This window comes from Acanthochromis polyacanthus, chromosome 9 (assembly GCF_021347895.1).
Source record: "Acanthochromis polyacanthus isolate Apoly-LR-REF ecotype Palm Island chromosome 9, KAUST_Apoly_ChrSc, whole genome shotgun sequence".
Classification (NCBI taxonomy): Eukaryota; Metazoa; Chordata; class Actinopteri; family Pomacentridae; genus Acanthochromis; species Acanthochromis polyacanthus.
Window position 1 is genome coordinate 28650587 of NC_067121.1, and position 26625 is coordinate 28677211.

The 26625-nt window shown below is 38.8% G+C and overlaps 2 protein-coding genes across 2 annotated transcripts; both read right to left on the reverse strand.

The window, feature by feature from the left end:
- LOC110948050 (nicotinamide/nicotinic acid mononucleotide adenylyltransferase 1) lies at positions 1-26625 on the reverse strand. Its single transcript, XM_022189424.2, has 12 exons — positions 26508-26625; positions 19041-19186; positions 17860-18043; positions 15793-15878; positions 12872-13285; positions 8972-9150; positions 7552-7653; positions 5717-5721; positions 2858-2961; positions 2380-2558; positions 379-480; positions 1-163 (listed from the first exon to the last, which is right to left on the reverse strand). Exons 2-12 carry the CDS (start codon positions 19150-19152, stop codon positions 110-112), a joined length of 1521 nt encoding a protein of 506 aa, XP_022045116.2. The 5' UTR covers positions 19153-19186; positions 26508-26625; the 3' UTR covers positions 1-109.
- Positions 4149-10317, reverse strand: rbp1.1 (retinol binding protein 1, cellular, tandem duplicate 1). The gene is made up of 4 exons (XM_022189427.2): positions 9937-10317; positions 8972-9150; positions 7552-7653; positions 4149-4774 (listed from the first exon to the last, which is right to left on the reverse strand). The coding sequence occupies exons 1-4, from the start codon at positions 10007-10009 to the stop codon at positions 4724-4726; spliced, it is 405 nt and encodes a 134-aa protein (XP_022045119.1). The 5' UTR covers positions 10010-10317; the 3' UTR covers positions 4149-4723.

A 26625-nucleotide genomic window follows, 5' to 3' on the forward strand; every position in this document is an offset into this window, starting at 1 on the left:
TATATTCTCAAAGCACCTTTATTCATGATTTTTCTTCATATATTCTGGAAAATGTAAAGTTGTATTGATGTGCAAGCCTTGATTTTAACTGAAAAAATGAAAGCAGATATTATTCTTTCCTCTTGAACACCTGAAGACAAACTACATCTTCACACGTCAGCTCCTGCAGAAGAGATTAAATGCGTTCATGTTATTCAGCAAAGAGCTCATTAAAAAGTATGAGAGCAGTAACGGTGTGAAAACTTCTAAACTTATCAATCCTTCCTGCTGCGCAAAGCCTCCCACTAATCCAGCACACTTCTCTTTAATATATAAGCCCAAGTTATGGTTCAGAAATTTCACAGGAATCCAATTATGAAGATCAATACAGTCACCCACCAGGTAGAGTTTGTCTCCTTCGATCCAGTGTTTCCAGCTACGGTTGGACTTCTCGCCTTTCTGAGTGCACACCAGCTTGTCCCCCTCCCAGGTAACCAAACACTACAAGACAACATTTGAAACCTTTTGAAACAAATAACGTGGATCTTTTCATTTTGTACTGAACAGTAAATATTCCCCTCTCATAGGCTCACACGGCTGTTCTGAGGTTAATGCAACCATGATGACTCACCAGTTTATGCTTTTGGTTGATGTAATACACACATATTATGACTGCTCTAACAATGACTCTTTACAACCATGTGAAGAGAAATTTGCCTGATTTCTCAAACGCGTCCAGTAATTGCATACTACAGTAATAATACAATAAGTTTAAGATTATTATTACATTCAAATGTTTAACAGATGGATATCACCTTTAAACTTCCCCAGTTAATTATTTACAACTAGACAATATTAAAAATTTTCAGAATATTAACTCGTAAATGCGATATGAGGTATTATCTATCAAAACATGCACGTATTCCACAACAGAAATCTAAGCAATGAATAAAACCAGCTTCAGAATTCTTGTCTCATTTTGTTGACGTATTAGAATCACAGGCTTTTGAAGAGGAGATTTTAGATATCTCTTTTTATTGCTTCACAAAAATGCTGTCAACAGTCAGAAAGTGATTGTTTTAACATGTCGCAAAGGCTGCAAATGTAAATAAAAAGATATTCTAAATTCAAACTGCAGTAAGAACAGTTTATTTCGGTGTCTGATCAGGAAAGTAAAGATATTGTAGAAGGTTTAGCTACTCAGAAAACCCCAAAAGATTTTCATTAATTGACCTTACTAGCAGTTACATAGTTCCAAAGGAATTTAGAATACATGCATATATCAGATATTTATTCTGCAGAGTAAGCTGTGTATATGGTTTATTTATATCTAGTTATTTTATTAGATTAAAAAGAATTAGTCAATGTGCTTAGAACATCATTGGCTAATCATTTCTGTAGTACTCGTGAACTGTGGTTGTTGTACTCTGAGAGGTTTACCATATAAACTGAGTGTTATAGAATTCCCTTTTTCTTTTTTCCATGTGCTCCGGAATGTAACTAAATACATTTACTCAGGTATCTTATAAGTAGAATTCTGAAGTGCTTGCATTTTAGTCAGATATTTTCATGGTGTGCTACTTTCTGCTTCTCCCTGACTATATTTCCAAGGCAAACGCTGTACATTGTACTCCATTGCATTTAATTTAAAGCTTTAATCTGTAGTTATTGTGCATGTTGACAATGATAATGTCAAATTTAGAGTAAAATCAGCTACAAAACTAAATACAATTAGCTCCAGCTGCAATATTAACCCTCGTGTTGTCCTTACCAAAAAATGTTGTTGCCTTGTCTGAAAAAAGTCAAAAAATTCAGAGAAAATTTCCCCAAATTTATAAAAATTTGCAAAATCTTCAGGAAGAAAATTCCTGAAAAGTTTCCCTCAAAAGTTTTATTTTTTAAAATAAAAAAATCCCCAAATTTGACAGCGAAATTCACTGGATTTTGGTTGATTTTTTTTCTGAATGTTCTTAAACATTTTTTTAATTTGTTTTTTCCACCAAAAAATGTTCAAAAATTTCCTAAAAAATTTTTGAAAATGTGGAAGTTTTTACTATGAATATATATATATATATATATATATATTCCCCACATTTTTAAAACTTCAAAACGGGTCAATTTGACCTGCAGGACGACAGGAGGGTTATAGTGATATGCATATTATTAACTGTAATCCAACAGTATAATATAAGTGTGTGACTTTTAATTGGACCAGCATATATAATGGCTAGTTTACTTTAATTATATTTTGATGCTAATGCCTTGTACATTTACTCAATTACAATTTTGAATGCAGCTTTTCTTTTACACTGTAACATTCCTACTTTTACTTCATTGAATATCTAAATACTTTTCTTATATGGACATATTATGGACTCCACGTACGAGAGGTGAACCCACCTTGATGTTTCTATTGTCTAGTCCCTTCGTGTACTCATCAAACTCCACCCCTACAGTGAAGGCCAGCTCATAATTCCTAAAGGTGCTCAGTGTTTTGAACTCAAACTTGTCTCCATCTTGGGTCACCACTTTGGTCTGAGACAGGGAGATGGCAATTTTCCTGGTAGCAAAGTCAATATCTGGGAGCAGAACAGCGACATGTGATTATACAGTCTGTAGCTGAAATAATAAAGATGAGGCAGTATGCTTTTGATTGAGAATCATGTTCAAATTTGCCTTTTTTAGTTGTACTGTACAAGAATCTATATTGAATAATGTACAAAAGGTAGAACCAAATTGAAATGCTCTCAGGAAAACTGAGAAAGCATGAATGTTTTACCTGTGCAGCTTCTAAAAATGTGCCACATCCCTCCTTTAACACTAGTTTAATATGTATTTCAAACATTTCAGACCAAACGTGAGATTAAAGGTGTCTTACTCAACACTTTCAAGTATTCCTCAAAATTGCCATTGGTTTCCAGTATCCATTTTCCATTGAAGTCTGCAGGCATGGTGGCAGCTGGTGGCACTGTTGTATGCAGACTTTAGACAGTGGTAGGAGGGAAAGGGGCAGGCTGTACGCTTGCTTATATACAGGTCAGGGGCATGAGGGCAGAGAACTATTGATAAGTGACTCTACTGCCTAAAGACGATTGGCAGGGACGGTTGTTTGGGAGGAGGAGGGAGGGAGACTTGACCTTTTCTTTCAGGCTTTGTGTGGTCATTGGAGGAGGTTACTAAGGGCTGAATCAGTGGGTGCCCACACACCATCACTCTCATTCTCACATGAACCTTTAAGCAAATACACATGCACACGCTGCAGTGTACAATGTACAGACAGGAGAAGCTGTTTTGTAACATGTGCCAACAGTTCTTTCTCTTTATTTGATCTTTCTTTCTGTGGCAATCTGAGATACTAAACCAGAATGTGTGAACTTTGAACGCAAAGGTTTTTAAAGTTCAGCCTGTTGCGGCTGAAAAAAATCGTTATTTGTGTGCAAGTTTTTATTTGAAATAGATTTGCAACTTCTAAAGAGAGAACAGTGTGGGTTTTATGCTGTTATCATGTTGGAACAAACACATCTTGAACTGAGATTTAAGATGAATAGAAAGAACTGAAGTAACAATAAGAGCAAAGAGGGACTTTGTATTTTAGATTTGTGATCCAATAAGAGCAAGAGAGTTGAGTAACTGACTTCCAGCCAGACAACACACAAATTTAGGGAGCATTTTATTGAGAATAAATGCAGTTCTTTGGCGTCCGACTCTGTTCTGACCTCTCCCTGAGAGCATCATTTTTTAACCACCCAGAGCAAGAGCAGGGAGGAATCAATAACAACCCCCTGGGGAATCATAAATAAACAGAGTCTGCAGGTAGATGGTGGCCGGGCGGGAATGCACAAGAAGCAGCAGGAGCCAGAACAGCAGCGTGAGCAGCAGCAGCAGCAGAGAATGAGCAAGTGAGTTAGACAGCTTCTACAGACTCGACAATTGGTAATGGCAAAGCACAAAGTGAGCTGACAGATTAGCTGATTCAGAGCACAGCACAGCTCCAGTTGTCTGCTTCATTCACAAGTGGAGAACCTCAGATTCCTCTGACATGGCTGCAAAGGCAGATAAAAAGAGCTTCTAACTTTAAACTGCAGTAGGATTGTTTATTTCAGTGTCGGAATGCGAAAATAAAGATGTGTTGGAAGCTTTAACCACCCACAAAAGACAAAAGAATCTGCTGAGAACTATTTTGTTTATTTATCGATTCATTTTACTATCAGTGGCACAGTCCCAAAGGAATTCAGAATATATACATTTATGACATCAGATATGCATTCTGCTGAGCAAGCACCAGGAACAAAGAAGTCCAGACTGAGATCTTACAGTTTTCCATCCACAACAATCATTTGGAGAATACAACTTAATAATTATATTACGTTTCTTTTCAACTCATCCACAAGGCTCCCTCTTGTTATTTCATTCATCAGTGTGGTTCATCCATCAGATTAACTACACCTCAATATACCTGCATCCAGCCCATCTAAACCTGCTAATCAAAGCAGCCAAACAGAGAGAAATACAGAGCATTGCTGTTTATGGTGTTACATGCAACGCTTTATATCCACCTCATATGAACTGGCTTTGTCAAAGTAAGGCAACGGTGTAGATAGAATATAAATGAGGTGAAAATAATACTCAGAATAAGATCATGAATATAAGGAGAGACTAAAGGAACGCTGGATTGTACGTCAGAGGCCCAGGTTGTGTCAGATGTGTTTATCTGACGATCTGTCGGCTCGGGGCAACGTCTGCTTTACGACTTTTTGAAGACCTGCTTGCTAACAACTCCTGCAGCTCTCAGCTCCTGCAGAGAATTAAACACAATTTTCAGATTAACCCGCAAAAACATAGTAAAGCAATGGTGACAAATGGAAATGACTTAGCAAGGGGATGTCGCTAATGTAAATTTAATGGGAATTGCTTTCATTTTTAACCAGTAATAATCCCTTTAACCCTCCTGTTGTCTTCAATTACGTGCATTAACAAATATTGTTTTCTTGTCTGAAATTTAAAAAAAAGAAAAATTCAGCAACCCCCTCCCCCTTAAAAAATAAAATAAAAATCCCCCAAATATGGCAAGAAAATTCTTGTAAATATTTTCAAAAAGGAGTAAAAATCTTCCAAAAAATCATTAAAATATCTAAACTGATTACATATACATCAGTAAAACTTCTAATATTTCTTTAAGAACATCCACAAAAAAATCAACCAAAATCCAGTGAAATTTGCTGGATTTTGGTTGAATTTTTGTGAATGTCCTTAAGAAACTTTCTTAACATTTCTTTTTTTTCCCAACAAGAAATATTCAAAAATTCCCAAAAATGTTGAAAATGTGGACATCAGAAGTTTCACTGTGAAAACAGCTTTTTTTCCTCCACATTTTCAAACTTTAAAATCAGTCAATCTGACCCCAGGACAACACAAGAGTTAATGCCGCAGCTGAGCAAGAACTAGGAAACTTGAACAACCTGAAGACAGCGTGGGCTACAAATGTCCGAGTTAGCAACAGTAAGTAAGAGATACCATTATACCATTCTATACTAGTCTAACCTACGTCTACATTACATCACCGTCCTGTGAAAACTAAAATGTTAACTTTTTGTAAGCCGTAAAAGGACTCTTCCCAGCTTTGAGCAATGCATTTTCCAGATTATTAAACTTTATTTCATCAGGTAGTCTCATTTTGATTGCAAGTGAGAGCAGACAATGAGAGATATCCATTAATCAGACAACCACATACACTCACAAGAGCTAGGGAAAACAATTACAACAGTCACATTAAAAAAGAAACTCCAGATAGTAAAGCTTTGATATTCACAAGGAGAATAACAAATGTAGCTTGAAGGCAGTTTGCAGTTTATTGTCTTAAACTAGTTCTTCCAAGATAAGTAGAAAGTTAACTTTCAGGGTTCCACAATATATTGCTTTAAAGCATCTGCATTGGGATGTGTGAATGCAAAATACTGACATTGCAAAAAGGGCAGTGTGAATAAGGCAGAACAGCTATTTTTGTGATGCTTGACTTGAAATATAACCTCCAGGGTTCTCATTTTACACGATTACCCTGCAGGAGAAGTCTGATAATACATAATTTTCTCTGATTTAAATCCTCTACGATGTATTGAAAATTAGGACATGGTTGCAAAAAGAAACACTCATTGCATGGAAATATTTCAGCTACAGAAAGGATGATGCTGACCCAAAGCAGGTACTCTGGCTGCAGTGTTTGTTCATTTAAAGCAGCTCCACAAAGCTCAGTGTGATGAGTACAACCCCATCCACAGCTGGAAACTATTCTGAATGCCTCTGCCAGTGTTACAACATATGAGGAGGGTTCCAAAAGGGCTTTTTTGGCTTTTCAAAAATTGTCTTTTATTTTCCATGCAGATTCACTCCCCAACATAATCACTGTAATCATTCTAGGATGAATAATTCTTTGTAAATAGAGTTATTCAGGCCATCTGGTGATAATTCCTGTATTTTTGATACGTATCTCCGAAAAACAAAATATCATAATGTCAGTTTTTTTTCCCGATATTATGCAGAACTGTGGAGTAGTTGTTGGAAAATGAGTGGCAACTACAATCAAGACAAGAAATGAAGTCATGACATGAATGCTGCTTTTGGTCAGTGCATCTAAATCTGTGATATGGAGATCTTTAATGGTGTCGTTTTGCTGTTGGAGAAGGTCAGTTTTCTCAAATCCTTCAATTGATCTGAAAAACCTACCAAACTTAAAGACAATTTTCCAATACATTTTATCATTTTATCATTTTTCCAAGTATGCATCCAACTTGCAATGCCTTCTCTGCCACTAGAGGTCACTGTTGTTCCATATCCAAGGCCTCTCTGAGCTCTTGGGAACTTTCCACTAACAACTAATTTCATGGCTGCTGATTGAAAACATCTGTCGGCACCACTTAAACCAAATAATTTGGCAGATTATTTTTACTTAGCTTTGATAGCAGTAATCATAAAGAGGGAAATCTGATAATGCTGAGCTAATGAAAATGCTAATGTGCTCGTCATGACTTTAAAGTCTTCTCAGATGCTTGTTACAGGCCGCACTATGAATTTCACAGAAGAGATGTTTGAAAAAAAGGTTGCTGAAGCTCTTTTAACGGGGCTTAAATCTGCAGAGCCAGGATAAAGGAACATGGCTGCTGTGCCGGATAGTCCCAATTCATCCTGATCAACACAAGAGTCGAATGAAAGAACATCTCACATCAATCTTTCTGCTAGATCTGGAGGGAACAGTGGGGAATCAAAATAAGTAAGCCTGTCTGGTTTCCCCTTGAAGCACTAACTTCAGAAGCAGTTATTATGCAGAAATAATATGAATTATTTGGTTGTAAGTGAGTCATAGCCACACACTTGTAACTTTCAGAAATAATTTCTCCTCTGTCCGCACACCACACTGACTAATGGTACTGGTGCTGGAGATATTGGGCTAATTCATAGTGGAGACACACATTAAAATATATGCGCTGCACATACAGCGCTGAGAGGCATTTTGGACTTGGATTAAAGTGTCCAAATTGCATATATTAATATTCATGGCAGGAACTGATGTTTTCTTACCAGATGAAGCTCATCTCCCTCCACCCAGTGGGTCCAGCCTCTTCCTTCAATCTCTCCCTTCTGCACACAAACCAGCTTGTCGCCCTCCCAGGTGATGGTGGTCTGCAGGAGATGTGATCACAGTGCAAGATGCATCTCAGAGCAGCACATATTGGTTGAAATGTAGAGTTTATAATTATGAAGATGTTCCTCATCCACCACTTAAAATAATTATTCAGATAAAATCTTCCTATGCAGGCAGATGTGACTTCTGCCTCTCCTAGACACACTCCAAATCACTAATAGCTTCTCTATAATCAGCCTATCAGCATACAAAAAAGGGTTTTAACACCACAGATAATCTTTTATCCTCTTCAGTATTCGGTGGCACAGACTGATTAACTGAAAGTCCGCGCTTTGGCTCTTTCTCTGCGGTGTCTGACATCAGTCTTCATTACATCAATTCACTAACAAGAGTGTGACAAGTTTGTGGAAAGTTTTTGTGAGTGGGAGGAAAGTTTTGTATAAAATGACCAGATGTCACCACAGTATCTGCTCATTATGCTGCATTCTGGAGGGTTTATATAGACTAAATGTCAGTGCCGCAAGCGCACACACCTGCAGTAATGGAATTTATCTGCACTGTAAAACAGCGCACAGGAATGAAGTCAAATCAACTTCATTTAATTTCAAATTCAATAAAAAATGAGTTGAATGAATGACCAAATGAGAGTTAACTTTACTCATGAAAAGAAGCTTATAAGAAAAACACTACCATTAAAGCAGGCTTCATTGTCTTTCCTGATTTACTGTCTAAATCTATTCTATTTTATTCTATTCTACTTCCCAGAATGCATTGGTAGAAATTTCAAGCTCCCCAGAGACTCTGTAAATATTTTTTCTGTGGTTTGAGAAACCTGACATGGTGGAAAATTTGCCTTGTGCCTTGAATTCATGTTAAACAAGTTTAGTTGTTCATTTTCATAGTAATGAAAACAGCTTTAACATGGCAAAAAGCACTGAATTCTGTCCCTGCATTTGCAGACTTATAATTGATCTCACTGTAACCAGAAAGAGCCTCACTTTTATTTCCATTATTAGTATTTTTTCATTACTGACACTGGTTCCATTGGTTTTAACAGTTGAGCCTCTAAGTTCTCCAGGATAAATGAAGAAGAAATTCAACTGAATATCTTGTTTCCTCAAGTCCAGTGAATTTAATTCAGCTGGCTTAACACTCATAAGAAGACTATGAGCTAAAAAATTAAATGCGCAGTTAACTTACATTTATAATGTAGTAGGAGAATTTATGTTTCTAAGCTGAATGAACTTTAAACAATTTACAGTACATAATACCTTACTAGTGCCTTCGGTGTCTGACTTGTGATGCATCATCTGTGCACTAATTAACATTTATTAAACCCACAGATCAAACACTCACCATGCATTTCCTGTCATCCACTCCAGACAGATCCTCCTCAAACTCTTTGCCCACATAGAAGTCCATGTTGTAGTTTTTGAAGGTGCTGAGGGTCTTGATGATGATGTGGTCCCCGTCGTGAGTGATGTCCTTGTCAGGCTTCAGCAAGTTGGCAATTTTCCTGATGGCAACATTTACATCTGCTCCCCCAAATGAGGTGAGAAAATGAACAGGAGACAAAGAGAAGCAGTGAATTCTTTGTGTTTTTCTTGCCATATACACTTCTTTTGCAATCAAAGGTGCTAATATTGAGGCAAAGTGCACTGAAAAATGGAGAATTGTTGAACAAACTTAAATAATTTGCTGTATTTGGTAACATGCAGTGGAGTTGAGTTTATCAAAATGAAGTTAATAAGTAATAATAATGACACTAAGAAGTGCTAAAATCATTTGATTCCTTTCAAACGGCATTGCTGCAGTCCATTTAAGGATTGTCACCTTGAAAATTTCAATTTTTCCAACTTAAGTATTTGCTTTACTCAAACATAATGTGTCAAACATGATTTTGTTATTTGTTATTCAGTTCTTTCCTGTTCTTTATTCTGTAATAATACTAGAAGTAGCTGATGGTTTTGTTGTCACAAGAAAATTTTAAGAAACGCAAACTTTAGACATACAATTATGCTAAAATATATAATATGTGAGTTAGAAACTTAATTTTTTGCACTTTTACTTACATCACCAAAACAAAAAGACAAATTAGATACATTTTTTAAAAGTACTTTAACTTCAGGTCAAAAACACTTTTTTACAGTGTAGTACAGTTTGCTTCATGGAACATTTGTGTTGAATTCATTCAAAAATAAAAATCCTGAATGCATATTTGTATTTCTGCAAATTAAGCAGGAGTTCTTACAAGTTTCTAATGTAAGTTTTGCTTTCTGTCTTTTCCAGGCCTGACTGCCACTACCCTCTTACAAACTCACCTAAAGCCTTCATGTACTCTTCGAAGTTGTCGTTGGAAATCATCTTCCAGTATCCGTTCAGATCAACAGGCATCTTGGCTGCTTGCTGTTTCTCTACTTTCAGTCACTGAGGAGGTCCGCTGTGGAGGGATGCAGGCGACGAAGTGCAACAAACGCAGCCCCAATTTGAACCAAACTCACTTTAATCCGATTACCTACAGAGTTTCTTTCTTTCTTTCTTTCTTATGAGAATAGTTTGGCCCTCCCACTTCCTTCACACAGTCAATAACCCCTCAACCTCACTAGCTTTCCCTGCATGTTACATGTGGGAGACATGCCGCATTCATACATAAAATGCAAACACTTGTGGGCTTTATGCTGGAGAATGCTTACTTGCTTAGGTGGGATTAGAATGAATCCATCTCCTTTAATAATCGGCCCATTTACTCCACGTGTGGTGGATTTGGCCTTCCAGTTAGCCATGTTGTATAACTTGATCTTTAAATAAGGAGTTTTATAAAAATGCAGGGCCATGAAGAGTCAAATTACAGAGTAAAAATCGGTTAGAGTTCTATTAAATGTGGCTATATGGAGCACATACACTGTCTATGAAATATATTCACCCCTATTTGGACGTTTTTCCCTTTTCGACATTGAATCCAATATAATCTGGCATTTTTGACAAGAATTCACAAAGAAAGACTCTTTGATGTCAAAGTGAAAACAGATTTCTACTAATTAATTATAAATACAAAATGTAAAAGAACTTACTGCATAAATATCAATCCACTTCAAGCCAGCATTTAGTAGAAGCACCTTTGGTAGCAGTTACAGCTGTGTGGATAACTTTTAACCAGCTTTACACACCTGGACCGCAATTTTACACTAAAATTGCTCAAACTTTCGTGTTTCACTGGGATTGTGAGTAAACAGCCCTTTGCAGGTCTAACCACAAATTCTCAATTGGATTACGATCTGGTCTCGGACTTAGCCACTTAAGAACATTCACCTGTTGTCTTATTTCTGTGTACCACTGACTGTGTGCTTTGTGTTATGGTTTTACTGGAAAACATATCTCTTTCCAAGTTGCAGCTCTCATGCAGACTCCAGTAGTTTGTCCTTCAGGATGTTCTCACACTTTGCTGCATTCTTTTCACCCTTTTCCTTTGCAGGCTTTTCAGTGCCTGCTGCTGAGAAGCAGCCTCACATCATGATACCACCACCACCATGCTACACAGTGGTTGTGATTGTGTGAAGTGTTTGTTGTTTAGACCATAGTATCTAGCGTGATGTCCAAAAAACTTAATAAGACCAAAGAACCTTCTTTCAGTTGACTTCAAAGTCTCCCACGTGTGTTCCAGTGAATAATAGTTGACATTTAATATGAGCTTTTTTCAACAGTGGCTTTCTCCTTGCCATTCTCACATAAGATGCTGTATGTACAGTTTCTCCTATCTCAGCCGTTGAAGCTTCTACCTCCTTCAGAGGAGTCATCAGTGTCTTGGTGGCCTCCCTTGCTAGTCTCTCTTTGTCCAGTTTTGTCCTGCTTTAGGCAGATTTATGTTTGTCCCATAATCCTTCTGTTTCTTGATGATTTCACTCTAGAATCCCTGATTTACCAGTGACTGGACCCTCCAGATACATTGTGCTGTTCTACTGCAGTCACTTGAGACATGTTCACTGCACTCAGATGATCTCAGTTTTACTAACTGTGTGACTTCTAACACCAACTGGTGCTTCCGAAGGGGGTGAATATTTTTCACAGGCACAGCAGCGAGGCCAACATTCACAGTACAACAGCATCATCACCAGGGCTTAAAATCATCCAAATGGAAGAATTAAATGCTGCACAATATGCCTGTCACATCTTTTGTCTTGCCTAAATAACTCAATTAATTTGATAATCTCTCCTCAGGGTCGGCTGCAGTCAACCCACTGTCTAAATCCTTTACAGACTGGAACACAGGCAAAGACACACACACATTATCATCATCTTTCAAAGGATACCCTTCAGTATCAGTGGCACAGACGTGCATTCAGCCATTGGCCTCAGCGAGAAAACACCTCCTGTAGCTGAGCAACTGTCAGGATTAGTTTAAATCCTTTGCTGGATGATAATGGGGAAACTGAATGGATCCAGGATGAATTGCTGTTGGGAGGCTGCTGCAGAGCAGAGACACCCACACGATATCCATATGAGAAGAAATGGGAAACAAAGATACAGATTCCATTCTGCAGCTGAAAAACTTGGTAGCATAGTGGTTGAGCTGTGCTCTTTTACCACACATACAGACACACACACACACACACACACACACACACACACACACACTAGATATTTTATAAAAACAAAATTGATTGGAAATATATCTGACCAGATCTGTTCTTAAAAGAAGATTCTTGGAAATTGGATATTTTGGATGTTTTCAATTTTGTTTTCTCTCTGATATGATTCAGTTATTCAATGATTAATGCTGAATGCCTGCATCTGTTTTAATAAATGATGGTGGACTGTGTAAACACCAGGAGCAGGGATGGAAAAAGCCTTGAGTTGACAGAAAAAAACATAACTCAGGCAAAACTACTTTAAATATACAGGATTTTATTTCACTTTATCCAACTGCAATGATGTGAGAAATGTGTAAAAACTCCCAAAGATGAAAAACATTTAGCAAACATATGTAGTTGACACTGTGACATAAAGATGAGGCTCAGTATTTCCAGTTCTTCATGTGAGTGATACTTTAGACATCAAAATGCTGGATCGATGTTTCCTGTTCTAAACGAGCGATGTCTGGAAAACACATTTAGGCCAAAAGTGTTTCTTTGTAGACATTCAAACCGCTTCCAAGCTGCAGTCCAGTGGACGTACACAGAGCTTCCAATCCTTGAAGGGACGCGCTGATGAGTGAGTGAATTTACACTTCAAGGGTTTCCATGTTCAGCTCCGTCTATCAGTCGTCCAGACTCTTCACTGGTGTGTGAGCCTGTTTGATGAGCGGTCTCAGCACCGTGCCCTCATTTCTCCTCTCGCTGTCCTCCGTGTAGAGGTTGTGCCGCTGAATGTATTCTATCACAGAGTCTGGGATCAGGTATTTCACGCTCAGGCCTCGTCTCAGCGCTCGGCGGACCTCCGTGGCGCTCGTCTCATTCCTCACCCATTCCCTCACCAGGAAAATGTTTTGTCTGTGGCTGTTCAGCATGTCCGACTCGTGGACGGCCCGCTCCGGCTGCAGCCTCCCCCGACTGACGCAGACAAGACCGAAACACTCGACCAGCTCTTCCACGTGGTCGTCCCGCCATAAGCCTGGAATTTTAAAGGTGTCGAGGAAATCAGCTCCACATAGAAGCTTTAGCCTTGGAGACGGACCTAATAAAAGACAAGATCAGATAAGATAAGCCTTTATTAATCCCACAGTGGGGAAATTTGTAGAGTTACAGCAGCAAAGACAGAGCAAACATTAACCCTCGTGTCATGTTGCGGGTCAAAATTGACCTGTTTTAAAGTTTGAAAATATGGAAAGAATAGATGTTATATAAAGATAAAAAAATCAAAAATATTTTCAAAGTAAAACTTCAGATGTCCACATTTTCAACATTTTTGCAAATCTTGGAAAAATTTTTTTGGTGGAAAAAAAGAAATGTTGAAAATGTTTCTTAAGAACATTTACATAAAAATCAACCAAAATCCTGTGAATTTCGTTGGATTTTGGTTGATTTTTTCTTAAAGAAAATATTAGAAGTTTTACTGAAAGATTTTTACTAATTTTTTGAAAATATTTTCTTGCCAAATTTAGGGGATTTAAAAAAAAACTTTAATGGGAAACTTTTAAGAAATTATTGGAATTTTCTTCCTGAAGGTTTTGCAAATTTTCAGAGATTTGGGGAATTTTTTTTCTGAATTATTGGATTTTTTTCAGACAAGAAAATAATATTTTTTTCGTGCCTGTAAATAAAGACAACAGGAGGGTTAAGGAAATGCAGTACAAAAATAAAATAAACCAAAATATACTAGTGCTAGTTATAGAAATACCAGCATTGCATATGCCAGTAATATACTAACAGAAGTATTAATATTACACAGATTATTCATAAGTAGATAAATACTTAATATACATAGAAAAAATAGATATTGCTATTGTTTTGAGAAGAAAGGTAGAATTAAATAGTGAGGGGGGAGGTTAAAAGTATGACTTATCTACCTATCTATCTAACATACAAAGCAGGCCGTCAGTCACACGGAAGCTTTCTAAAATTAAAAGAATAGAAATTCATACATATCACTAATAAATTCATTACAAGTTAGTTTAAAATGCTTGCTGATGTAAAGAATGCCTCCAAAAAGTACCAACTGACTTCTTTGTTTTCTACTCACTCATCAGTAACCTGCACAGTTCTGCTTTAACCTTTATAGCCTCATTGGTTTCCTTCAAACGATTGTCGTCCAGAATGATTGCTCTGTGATCGGCCCGTTGACTGAATCATTCATATTTCAGTCCTCGTTTCGTGTCCTTTTCGGAGCAATTATGATGGCAAAGAGTGACATAATCCTCAAGTGGTGCTAGTTTTGAATATGTGGAAACAGTCCAGTGGGTGTTTGCCAGCTGGCTAGTCCACAATCACACACACACACACACACAAAAACATGCACTCCAATGATATATCAGTGAAATGTCTCCTCAAAGAGTGTTCATACTGCTGAGGAGCAAAGTTGTAAATTGTAAGCATTGGTGATGTGAATATCAAAGAAACAGAAAGTGAACATTCGGAGTCTGGATCAGGCAAATAAAAAGCACAACATGATTAAAATTGACTTACTAGTTCTACAAATTACACAACTCAGATTCACATGGTGCTGGAGGCGAAAGCAAATCACATAATAACACCAATTATTCAAGGAATTCGACTTTTACATGAAAACTGTGTGAACTTGTGTGAAGAAGACTCACAGCCCACATAAATTGGAATAAGAGGAAGACTGGAACAGCCAGGAAACTTAAGACTTTCTATCACAAAAAAAATGTCAGCCTTTGCCAATGGAATACATATTTTATCGGCTTCATCTCTGATGAGCTCTCAGGGGCCTTCCAGTCCAATATTCTATTTTTCATAGATTTTGTCATCTTTATGCAATGTAGTGTAAAAAAAAAAAAACAAGCTGTTGGACCCAAAAGATATCCCTGTAAATGATTATTTGATAAATCATAGATAATCCTTGAAAATGTTCATGAATACTGATTGGCCAGCTTTCAGTTATATAACAAGCATCACTCTCACACATGTTCAAGCTATGCATTTGTAAGTTTTTCAGTCCTGTGAGCATTCATACACACACATGCTCACAGAAAACCATTACAGCCATCCCTGATAATCTTTAACTACGGTTAGTCAGGACCACAGGGCACCATTAAGCTTCTATTTTGCACGTGTTAAGCGCAGGCACATTATGTGGGATTAATGTAAATCCTTCCCCTGCAACATTTGTTAAGGATCAAATATCAAACTAATATCAAAAAGAGTCTGCAGCCTTTCTAGCAGCGATGCTAATGCTAGCACGCTCAAAACGTTAACATGCTGATGCTTCGTAGCTCCAATCTTTACCAAGTTTACCAGCTAAGTTAAGCTGCACTGAACACAAAGCACAGCTGAGGTGGAGAAGAAAGGCAACACAAACCAAAGTTAAACTATGACCTGCTGGTGGCGCAAAAGTCAGGGGATCATAGAAGAAAGTCATCCCTTTGGGACCGTGAACGTCTGCAGTTCATCAAGTTCAGACGTTTCAGTTAAATAAAAACAAAGTATGAAATGCCAGAAAACAGTCAGGGGTCAAAAGATTTCAAATCTGATCCCGAGTTCTCCACAATCAAAGGCACTTACCTGAGAGAGGAGCGATGTTCCCATTGGAGTCATAGTGTGTCTCACTGTTTTGCTCATACTCTTTCAGAATACGCCCATAATGATACCTGTCCAACAAGCACAGGAAAAAAGCCAGACTGAGACTATTCATTCTGTTGTTTTTATGAATACATTTCACTTCTTCATTTGTTGTCAGTAATTATATTGTGTCTGTATTTGTGTATTAATTACAGTTTTACTCTGTTTATGAATGTGATCAGGAAGCTTGTTATTCAATCCAAACATTATGCTAATGAAGTGTTATTAAACTCAGTTAGAAGAGGAACTTAAAAATAGATGAATGGAAAACTCCACTGTTTTCAAGTAAAGCTTCTTAAGGTTGTTCCAGAACTTTTGAATGTGTGTGTGTGTGTGTGTGTGTGTGTGTGTGTGTGTGTGTGTGTGTGTGTGTGTGTGTGTGTGTGTGTGTGTGTGTGTGTGTGTGTGTGTGTGTGTGTGAGGAATAAGATGGTGTGTAGTTTGGCCTACTAACAGCCTCAGGACAACAGTCCACTTCATGCCTTGATCAGGCCTTGCATTTTTGCTAAAACGGCTTATCGACAGCTAGGAGCAGGAGGTGTGTGTGTGTGTGTGTGTGTGTGTGTGTGTGTGTGTGTGTGTGTGTGTGTGTGTGTGTTTGTGTGTGTGTGTGTGTATGTTTGTGTGTGTGTTGGAGTGTTTGTGCCAGCTATAAGGGGATTGAAAAATGAGAATCAGGGAAGAAATATAATAAATAAAATGAAAGAAGTGGAATGAGCAAATGCTGCAAGTGGATGAGCCCAAATATGTACACTAGTGCTACTCAGTTCATGGTCCGCAGGCTAAATTAGATCCCCAGTAGGATGCTGGCTGGCCTGCTGACCATTTTCTAATTCACAGTGATATAAAATGGTTCACACTGCGGTTTGTTTAAATAATAAATGTTCAATGTTATCCCTTGGCGGTTACTCAGTTCATGTGAAAATAAACAATTTTTGGTTTTTATTCACTTAATCTGACACATATTATTCTTTGTTTATTAACTGGTCTGTGGCCTCATTTGGTCATTTTGCAAAAGTGATCTCAGGGGAAAAGGCAAGCGGGTATCCCTGATGTGCACATCACATACAGTATTTGTATGTTTGCCGCGTGTATATACAGTGTGAGGAACAGTTTTGTATTCAGTGCTTCCCTTGGGCCAAACAAATGTCATATTTCTCCCCAGGAAGCGTCTGTGATAATGAGTGAGCCAACTCTCAGCTGCCCCTCTTTCAAGTCTTCTTACTCAGAATGCAGCACCTCCTGCCTGCCTCTGTGCAAACAAATTCATGTCCCAGACAGCCTTTTGCAACCGCTCCGTTCCCTCTCCGCCAATGAATTTAACAGCCCGTGCCCCTAATTTCACCCCATGAGGAACCCAGAGCTCATATGGGTCCAGACTAGTCTGGCGGCCCCAGAAAGACTAAGACCCATAATTTAGGCGCAGGGAACCTGGTAACGTCTGTTACATAAACAGTTGAAGCTGGCATAATGAAGGGCTGGCAGAGTGCAGGCAAGCAGAGAGCATCTCTGTGAACTCTGCTGGTTTCCTCGTGCATTAAGGCCTACCATGATGCAGCATGAAACTGAGTGTGATTTTCCATACAGCAATTCAAGCCTCAGCTAATACTGAAAATGCAAATCCTTAAGGATAGCACAATACTAATACGATAGGAGCAATCAGGTCCAAATACTTTAAGTGGAGACACAAAATGTAATTTCACAATGTTTGATCACTTGCAGCAACTGCATTTCCTCTGAACTCTGCAGAAATGACATTTTTATGGAGTAAATCTTACCGATTAGGCACTGAACCACTCTGTATTAAACAGTGAACAGCCAGAGAATTATTGAGTGCAGTCACTAAAAGCAACTATAATAGCAGATGTAATTATCAGTGAGGTGCTTTGACAATGGGTGACAGAAAAGAGGAAACTGGTATAACCTCTCCATCTCCTGCATGTTCTCCATTGTATATCCTGAGATACGTGGACATTTCAAACCTGATTTTGCGGTAAAAATGGTTTATACCTCATAGTGACCACTGTCTCTGTCCAGTCTGGCTGCTGGCTCTCCCATTCATCAACTGTGACCCAGTTGGAGCTCTGCAGCGCCAGCTTTGCCATTGCAATGCGGTGCTTAGCCAGCACCAGGCCTTGCTTTCCATAGCCGTCACTCACTGGAGACACGATGCCACCCACCACCTGGTACTGGCCTGAGGGGAGAGAAGATTAATGCAGCATTTCTGGGTCAGGACAGCTGATTAAAAAATGGAATATGATTCAGTAGAAAGAATACTCTCTTAGAGATACTGATATTAATACCATTAATACTGCGTCAGATCTCACGTTTGATGACACATTCTACCAATTAATCTTTATAAAGAAATGATCAAGATGCTCGATAATGGCGAGAAGAATCAAACTAAGTAATCAAGCATCAATTTTAAGAGTCTAGAAACAGCTTCAAAGAGACTCAAAGTTTTTAATTCACATTTTAGTAGCAATGTTTGATAATGCAAGTTAAAACAGATGCGCTTGCACTCCAAATGTTCAGCAAAAAGAGAATAACAACAGCTTTTATGTGCAGCTTACAGTAATTTTTGATAGTTAACCTCAAGCTAGTCAGCTGATGTCTTAAAGGTAAGGGTTTAAGGGGAACTATAAGAGCATTAATGTTCCTACGCACTGAAATGCTGCACTGTGCATCGATTCACAAAGCATCTTAGAATGAGAGAGCTGACTCAGGACCGGTATAATTCTTACGGTATAATGATGTCATTACGACCATGTGACCAGGCCAGGGCTCATAATCAGAGCAGCTTTAGGAGGTAAATGGTTGTGAGTTTGTATAAAAAGACTGTCTGTTGAGACTGGGACTGTGTGGCAGCTCACATCAGGACACAACGCCACGACTGAGTGAGCTTTTTCAAAACAAGGGTCGCAGTAGGTTCAGAAAGATTAGCATATGTTAGCGCTGTTTGTACTGCTGTTAATGACCTGCAAAAGCTTTCTTTTTATCATCTTGCTGACTATACTTGACAAAACAGACAAAAATGGCAAGTGTTAAAGACGTCGTGTGGGATAATCCTCTGCAGGTGCATATTTCACAATAAACATTTGATTAACTGTTTCATGAAAGAATATTATCCTTGCACTGAAGCTTGTCCAAGAAATGAAACACACAAACGATCAGCAGTGTTTGAATCTGACCTGTGCTGTGCATGTGGTCTCTGGCCAGCTCGAACAGCCTCATGTGCTGGTTGGTGATGGGATTAAAGGACCCACAGGCCAATAGGACCAGTGGAACACGACGGGTAGCCATCTCGGTTCACCCTCTGACACCGGGTTGAAGAACCCTGGGGAACGTAGAGGAAGATGTTATTTACGTTGCACGAGTCAGACGATGTGACACAAAGCTGACGGGACTTAAGGAAGAGAGACACTGAACCTGAAACTACAAGTGCTGGTATAAACCCACGCCAAAAAATGAAAAACCTCACATTAGAAACAGAACTAAGGAGGCATTTTATCATCTGAAGAATGTTGTCAGAGTGCGACTGTTTCTCTCTGAAGTCAATACAGAGACACAAGTGCTGCAGGATTCACTACTGTGACTCTGCTATCTGGTCTCCCCAAGAAGAGAACCCTCGTTTATCGCGGGGGTTACGTTCCAAAAAGAACCCGCGATAGGCGAAATCCGTGAAGTAGTCAGCTTTATTTTTTACAGTTATTATACAATACTGCACTTGGGGGAGCGCTGCAGCTGCAGCCAGGTGAACGCCGCAGCGGTACTCTTGCCTCAGAGAGCGGGCCGGCTGAATCAATTGGAGCAGTCGGGGGTGGGGAAGGCTCGCGCCTGCGCTCTTCTCCTGGGGAGCGCGGCTGCGGTGGCCAGAGACGGCTGGGGACCACGTCCACTGTCCGGTTGACGGCTGGGGAAAAGAATAAGGCTGCTCCATCGGCTCCGTCTTTCAGGGTGTCTCACTACATGGAGACCAAGGAGAGAAATGATCCAGTGGTCCACAGCAGGCAGCGCTGGCCTGTATGGCAGAGGAGACGAGGCGTGGAGACTGTTCACGTTGGTCAGTCCCTTAGTTAATCAGGATGCAGAACACAATGCACTGTTTAAAAAAAGCATAAAAAAACTGCACTAAAAAAATCTGTGAAACAGCGAAGCCGTGAAAGGTGAACCGCGTTATAGCGAGGGTTCACTGTATATTTCAATTAAAACTGCTTTAAAACTTGGCTGCATGTGTGTCAACTAAGAGCAGAAGGAGAGTGTACATGAAACCATTTTTAAAAACCCCTGCACTGTCCACCTGTCTCCTCTAGAACTGATTTTATGATCTTTTTATTGGTTTATAAAACTCTTAATGGTCTTTCTGATTTATCGGATTTGCTTTTATCCTATAAAGCTTCTAGAACCCTCAGGTCTTCTGGTAGGGGCCTTTAAATTAAACCTGAAGTCAGAACAAAGACCAACAGTGAGCCTTTCTTTTGTTGTTATAGTCCACATCTCTGGAACAAACTCCTTGAAGACCCGAGGGCAGCAGAGTGTTGATAGTTTCTATATATTCATAAAGTTTAGTCTGTTTTTTTTAAAGCTTCATTTTTCTATTACTGTCTTTTTTCTTTTGCTAATCTGAGTTACTGACTTGTCCTGCTGCTGATGTTTTGTCATTGCAGATTCATGAGATTTATGTACATTTGCAGCATTTCCTACCTTTAAATAATCTGATCAACTAATTGATTGATAAAGAAGGAACCAAGAAGAGCCCTCTTCTAGAATAATTACAGATTATACACAAAAAGATGAAGATTTTATGTATCTACAAGCCACTGTGTACTTTCAAGTACCTGCTGCTTTTGTTCGTTTTGGAAACGCTTGGTTTAATTGCATTAATTTTAACCTATTTGTCATTTGTTTTTTTCATATCCCAAAGCAACTTACAAAGTATGAGAGCAGTGTTTATGTACAGTAGGTGATCCCACAGAGAGGAAAACCCACTGCGTTCCTATTCTCTATCCATTTATCATCAGGACACCAAATGCGCAGAAATGCAGGAAAGAATAAAGGTGGCAGCGCTTTGCAGGAGTCGGACACTGCAGTGGTGTTTTGCTTTAATGTCCACGTTTGTGTGTGTAAAGAGCCTAAAGGGAAATTAACAACAGCGACTGCTCAGCTTGATTTAACCACCCACTCTGGCAGGCACCCAGCCAATACCTCATTTCACTTGAAACTAACCAGCTTCCTAACCTCCTACAAAGTTATGCAACCGGTTAACTCTGTCGAAACTTTTCTTTGCACTACATTTTGAACTCAGTCTGAAGTTATCTGGATTTTACACTTTTTCCCCAACTATGAAAGTCATTATGAAAAACCTCCCAGCTTCTGAGCAGACCAATGCAAACAGTCCTTTATAGCATTTATATTTTGGGTAAGAAATTGCATAGACATGGGCAATGTTCTTCCTGCTGTAGAATGGGCCTTTGGGAGCTGACTATGCTAGGGACTGAATGATTGGTTCATTTACAATTAAAGCAAATGCATGCTTGTGTCACCATATTTAACAGAAATCTATGCATCGTCTTGGTATTTACACACGTGGACAAAATTGTTGGTACCCCTCAGTTAAAGAAGGAAAAACCCACAATTCTCACTGAAATCACTTGAAACTCACAAAAGTAACAATAAATAAAAATTTATTGAAAATTAAATAATCAAAACCAGCCATCACTTTTGAATTGTTGATTAACATAATTATTTAAAAAAACAAACTAATGAAATAGGGCTGGACAAAAATGATGGTACCCATAACTTAATATTTTGTTGCACAACCTTTTGAGGCAATCACTGCAATTAAACGATTTCTGTATTTGTCAATGAGCGTTCTGCAGCTGTCAACGGGTATTTTGGCCCACTCCTCATGAGCAAACAGCTCCAGTTGTCTCAGGTTTGATGGGTGTCTTCTCCAAATGGCATGTTTCAGCTCCTTCCACATATGTTCAATGGGATTCAGATCTGGGCTCATAGAAGGCCACTTTAGAATAGTCCAACGCTTTTCTCTCAGCCATTCATGGGTGTTTTTGGCTGTGTGTTTTGGATCGTTGTCCTGTTGGAAGACCCATGACCTGCGACTGAGACCAAGCTTTCTGACACTAGGCAGCACATTTCTCTCCAGAATGCCTTGATAGTCTTCAGATTTCATTGTACCTTGCACACTTTCAAGACACCCTGTGCCAGATGCAGCAAAGCAGCCCCAAAACATTACTGAGCCTCCTCCATGTTTCACCGTAGGGACAGTGTTCTTTTCTTCGTATGCTTGGTTTTTGAGTCTATGAACATAGAGTTGATATGCCTTACCAAAAAGCTCCAGTTTGGTCTCATCTGTCCAAAGGACAGTCTCCCAGAAGCTTTGTGGCTTGTCAACATGCATTTTTGCAAATTCCAGTCTGGCTTTTTTATGAGTTTTTTTCAGCAGTGGTGTCCTCCTTGGTCGTCTCCCATGAAGTCCACTTTGGCTCAAACAACGACGAATGGTGCGATCTGACACTGATGTACCTTGGCCTTGGAGTTCACCTTTAATTTCTTTGGAGGTTGCTCTGGGCTCTTTGGATACAATTCCAACGATCCATCTCTTCAATTTGTCATCAATTTTCCTCTTGCGGCCACGTCCAGGGAGGTTGGCTACTGTCCCGTGGGTCTTGAACTTCTGAATAATATGAGCCACTGTTGTCACAGGAACTTCAAGCTGTTTAGAGATGGTCTTATAGCCTTTACCTTTAAGATGTTTGTCTATCATTTTTTTTCGGATGTCCTGGGACAATTCTCTCCTTCGCTCTCTGTTGTCCATGTTCAGTGTGGTACACACCTTTTCACCAAACAGCAGGGTGACTACTTGTCTCCCTTTAAATAGGCAGACTGACTGATTATGAGTTTGGAAACACCTGTGATGTCAATTAAATGACACACCTGAGTTAATCATGTCACTCTGGTCAAATAGTTTTCAATCTTTTATAGAGGTACCATCATTTTTGTCCAGGCCTGTTTCATTAGTTTGTTTTTTTAAATAATTATGTTAATCAACAATTCAAAAGTAATGGCTGTTTTTGATTATTTAATTTTCAATAAATTTTTATTTATTGTTACTTTTGTGAGTTTCAAGTGATTTCAGTGAGAATTGTGGGTTTTTCCTTCTTTAACTGAGGGGTACCAACAATTTTGTCCACGTGTGTATGAGCATTTCATGAACAAAGATGTCTATAATTCTTGGGAAGATCAAAAGCAAATCAACAAAACTGGCTAAAACTTCTAATTTTCACAATTCTTATCATTTCAGTGACTTGAAACCACCAGAGGTGCCAAAAATTCCTCTATGGAGGAAATACCCTAACAGGACAATCAAGAGAATTCCTGAAGAGAAGTCCCTGCTTTTAAACAGGCTCCTCACTTTGACAGTAAATCCTATTAGATCCACCTGGATATCCTCTGTATGAGATTGTACCGTACCATTTCACTGTACTGCATTTGGGTAATCAGCTTTTCCTGTAACAGCCACAAATGATGTGAAGAGCTGCACTTCCATCAGCACTTTCAAAACCAACTTAAAAAAAAGTTTGTTAAAAGCTGCTCAACTCTGGCTTTGAAATTTTATTCCATCCTGCGGTCTTCATGAATTGTATTTATTTGAAAAGGAGGGATGTGCTATTGTGTGTTCTTTCCTCTAAAATTTTGAAATTTTTGGAAAAAAGTTAATACACTGAAGCTGTATCAGGGGCCTATTTTCTGTAGGTTGACTGAAAGATCCACAATCATCTGGCTGATCCAGAATCTGCTGACCCTGTTTATACTAACTGGGTAGGTCAGTTTGTCAAATCCTTGAGTGATTTGGATTAAAATAGCTGGATTCAGACATCCTGGATGATTGAATAGTGGTCACTGACTGGGGTATGTATGGAGAAACTGGAAACTGATCACCAGCTCTGTCATTGGAGGAAAGATGGAGGAGAGGAGTGCACATTTCCTCTGCTTGAGTGCCATGAGAAATGTAATGATTTCCACTCATTGTAATGCCACAAAAGCAGCAAGAAAACCAGAAAAGAGGCATAAAGTCAGCGACAAATTAAGCAATAATCTTCTTACTATTGAAATGATAATATTTGTGTAATGCACTTTTCTACTACAGAGCAGTAAACCCATCATATATAGATGTTACAACTTTCTGCTGACGTATTTCTGCTTGACAGTGCACAAACAAGACATGGACACTCCTGCCACCATCACTGATTTATTTTGTGCTTCTAGTTCATGCTTTCTGTGAAACTTTTTCAGAAAAGTGGGAACGTGCTATTCTGACTTCACCATCTAGCTTGAGGCATCCTCACCTCCAGCTACCTGCATCCAGCTGCTGCACAACAAGCACATCTGTTCACCACGATCATTTTGGAAACCAAAATATAGTTAATACTGTGAACAAAACGACATTACAACCATCTGACCTATAAAACGGCTCTGGAATGCTTCGTGTCAAACTTCTTACATTTTAATAACATTAGCCTCAAGATTAGCAGAGAGCTAGCGTACATTAGCTTGTCCTAAGATGCTTTAGTGACTGAACAACATTAATGGAGTTTAACGTTCGTCAGGACGATGATGGTTGCGATCATCTGAATGAAGTGAACATTAAATCAGTGCAAAACAATTTATTTCACCAGAGGAGTGTAACGTGGAGGACAATAACATTAGCTTATGGAACGTTAAAACCATTAAAAAAAATCCATCAACACAGCACTGATCAAATGCACTTTATCAATTATTGATTTATTGAGACAATAAAGGAAAACTCGTCGGATCTGGATGATTGAAACAAATCACCCAAGCCCATGTAAACCTACATAACCTGTTTCTTAATATACCACAGATCAATTTATGTTTTCTGTCCTTGAAAGGTAAATAGGAAAAGGGCAGAAGACCAGCTGGGACAGACTTGATCCCATTCCACATGCTGGCTGCCATCAAAAATATTTTCTGAGATGTAAAAAGGGAGTGAGGGGATGTTATTTCTCATAGCAAGAGCAGCAGCGATGACTTAATTTGCCATAAAGTAAGTTCACTCGACATTGGTGCCATTTGTGTTACAAATTTATTATCACAGGCCCTGAGGTGTAATTTCTTTATTTTCTTCAGTAATAATTGTTTGGAGACAGTGCCAGGAAATGTCATTATGCCAGCGGCTCAGCAGACAGATGAGGTGATGATGGATGAGAACTCATTGTCTGACTGCTGATCTGGAGAATATGACCACTTGAAATGCACGTCTGATGACTAAAGCTCTGTTTGCCACCGGTTTCTGTCCAGCAGCTAATGTTGTTTACAATGAATTAACCTGCTCTCGAGCACGTTTGATATCACTGACTGTTTCCTCTGACAATCAATCTAACAGTGTATTTTTGAGCCTGGATGTGAAAGCTTATCTTCCAGCTGATGTTCACTTTGTCACCTTCCAAGATGTGTATCCTTAACAAAATATAAATGCAATATGTAATATTTTTATTACATTCCTTTATTTTGGATTTTACATAGGGAAATAAGTATTTGTTGTTCCAGTACTCGGCACCTCTGGTATCCACTACAATGAAAATGATAAGTTGATTCAGAGTGGAGTCATAGACCAGAAACTACATGTCAGTAACAACTCACACATCTGCAATACATAGTTAATGAGGTTCTGAATGTTGTTGATGGGTTGATGGACATTTTAGGGGACAGAATCTTGTCAGACATCCAGAGCTGTCTGAAACACTTAGAAACCAAATGGTGGAGTTGTGGACATTGAAATGTCTGGCTACAGCCTGAACTGACATGCCAGCATCCATCACACAAACAGCTCAATCAAACTGTCTTTCTTCTGTTATCTGAACACAGTCACATTTTACAGTCATTGGCTGCTGGTCTGATCATTGTCCTTTAAACTTGACTAGAGTTTGGATTAACTCAGTGGACGAGAATTTATCATAATTTGAACATCTCCCGAATTTTTCCTAAACTGATGTCTAATGAGCCCTTTTCTAGTCACACCAATAGAAATGAGATCTTGCTACTTGAGAAAATAATCATTGATTCTACATTCTCATCACACCAATACTGCTTGTATGCTTAGACCTATAGTATTTTACAGTATTAATTGTAATACTGTTATGCAGGTGGCACCTCGTACTGTTTTTATATGCTCTCTAACTGTTCCAACATACACTATCTTCTGTGTGTATCTTTCAAAGTATATATGGACTGACGAGACACAATCTTCCCCTCTGATTATATAAGTTAGTGTGGATTTAGATAAATCTGTAAGGTTGTGTACAGCTAACAGGAACAAGCTACGTGCATTTTAGACAGTTTCTTTAATTTTTTAAGCCATTGTAATAACTCGAAACTGCGTAACAGTTCTATTTCAGTACAGTAAACACCAAGGACGTTCAGGCAACTTTCAGTCTTCTTGACATTGAGCAGGCAGTTAGCATTAATTAGCTTATCATGCTAAAGTACAGGTGCAACGCGACATTAGGGGAACGAAACGAACGTAAGTTTATAAATTAAACAGACGAACTGCGCATTAAAACGGTCAAATCACAAAACACACAATGTTTAAAGGCAGAAGTGGGAATTAATTTCATTACCTTCCTTTCACATTGTTGATGTTTTGTCTGCGTGCCACGCTTATTACGCTCCGCCGCTCCGAGGAGGTGCTGTTGGATGGTTCCGCTTAGGAAACCTGACCGGGGTGAGACCCCTGCT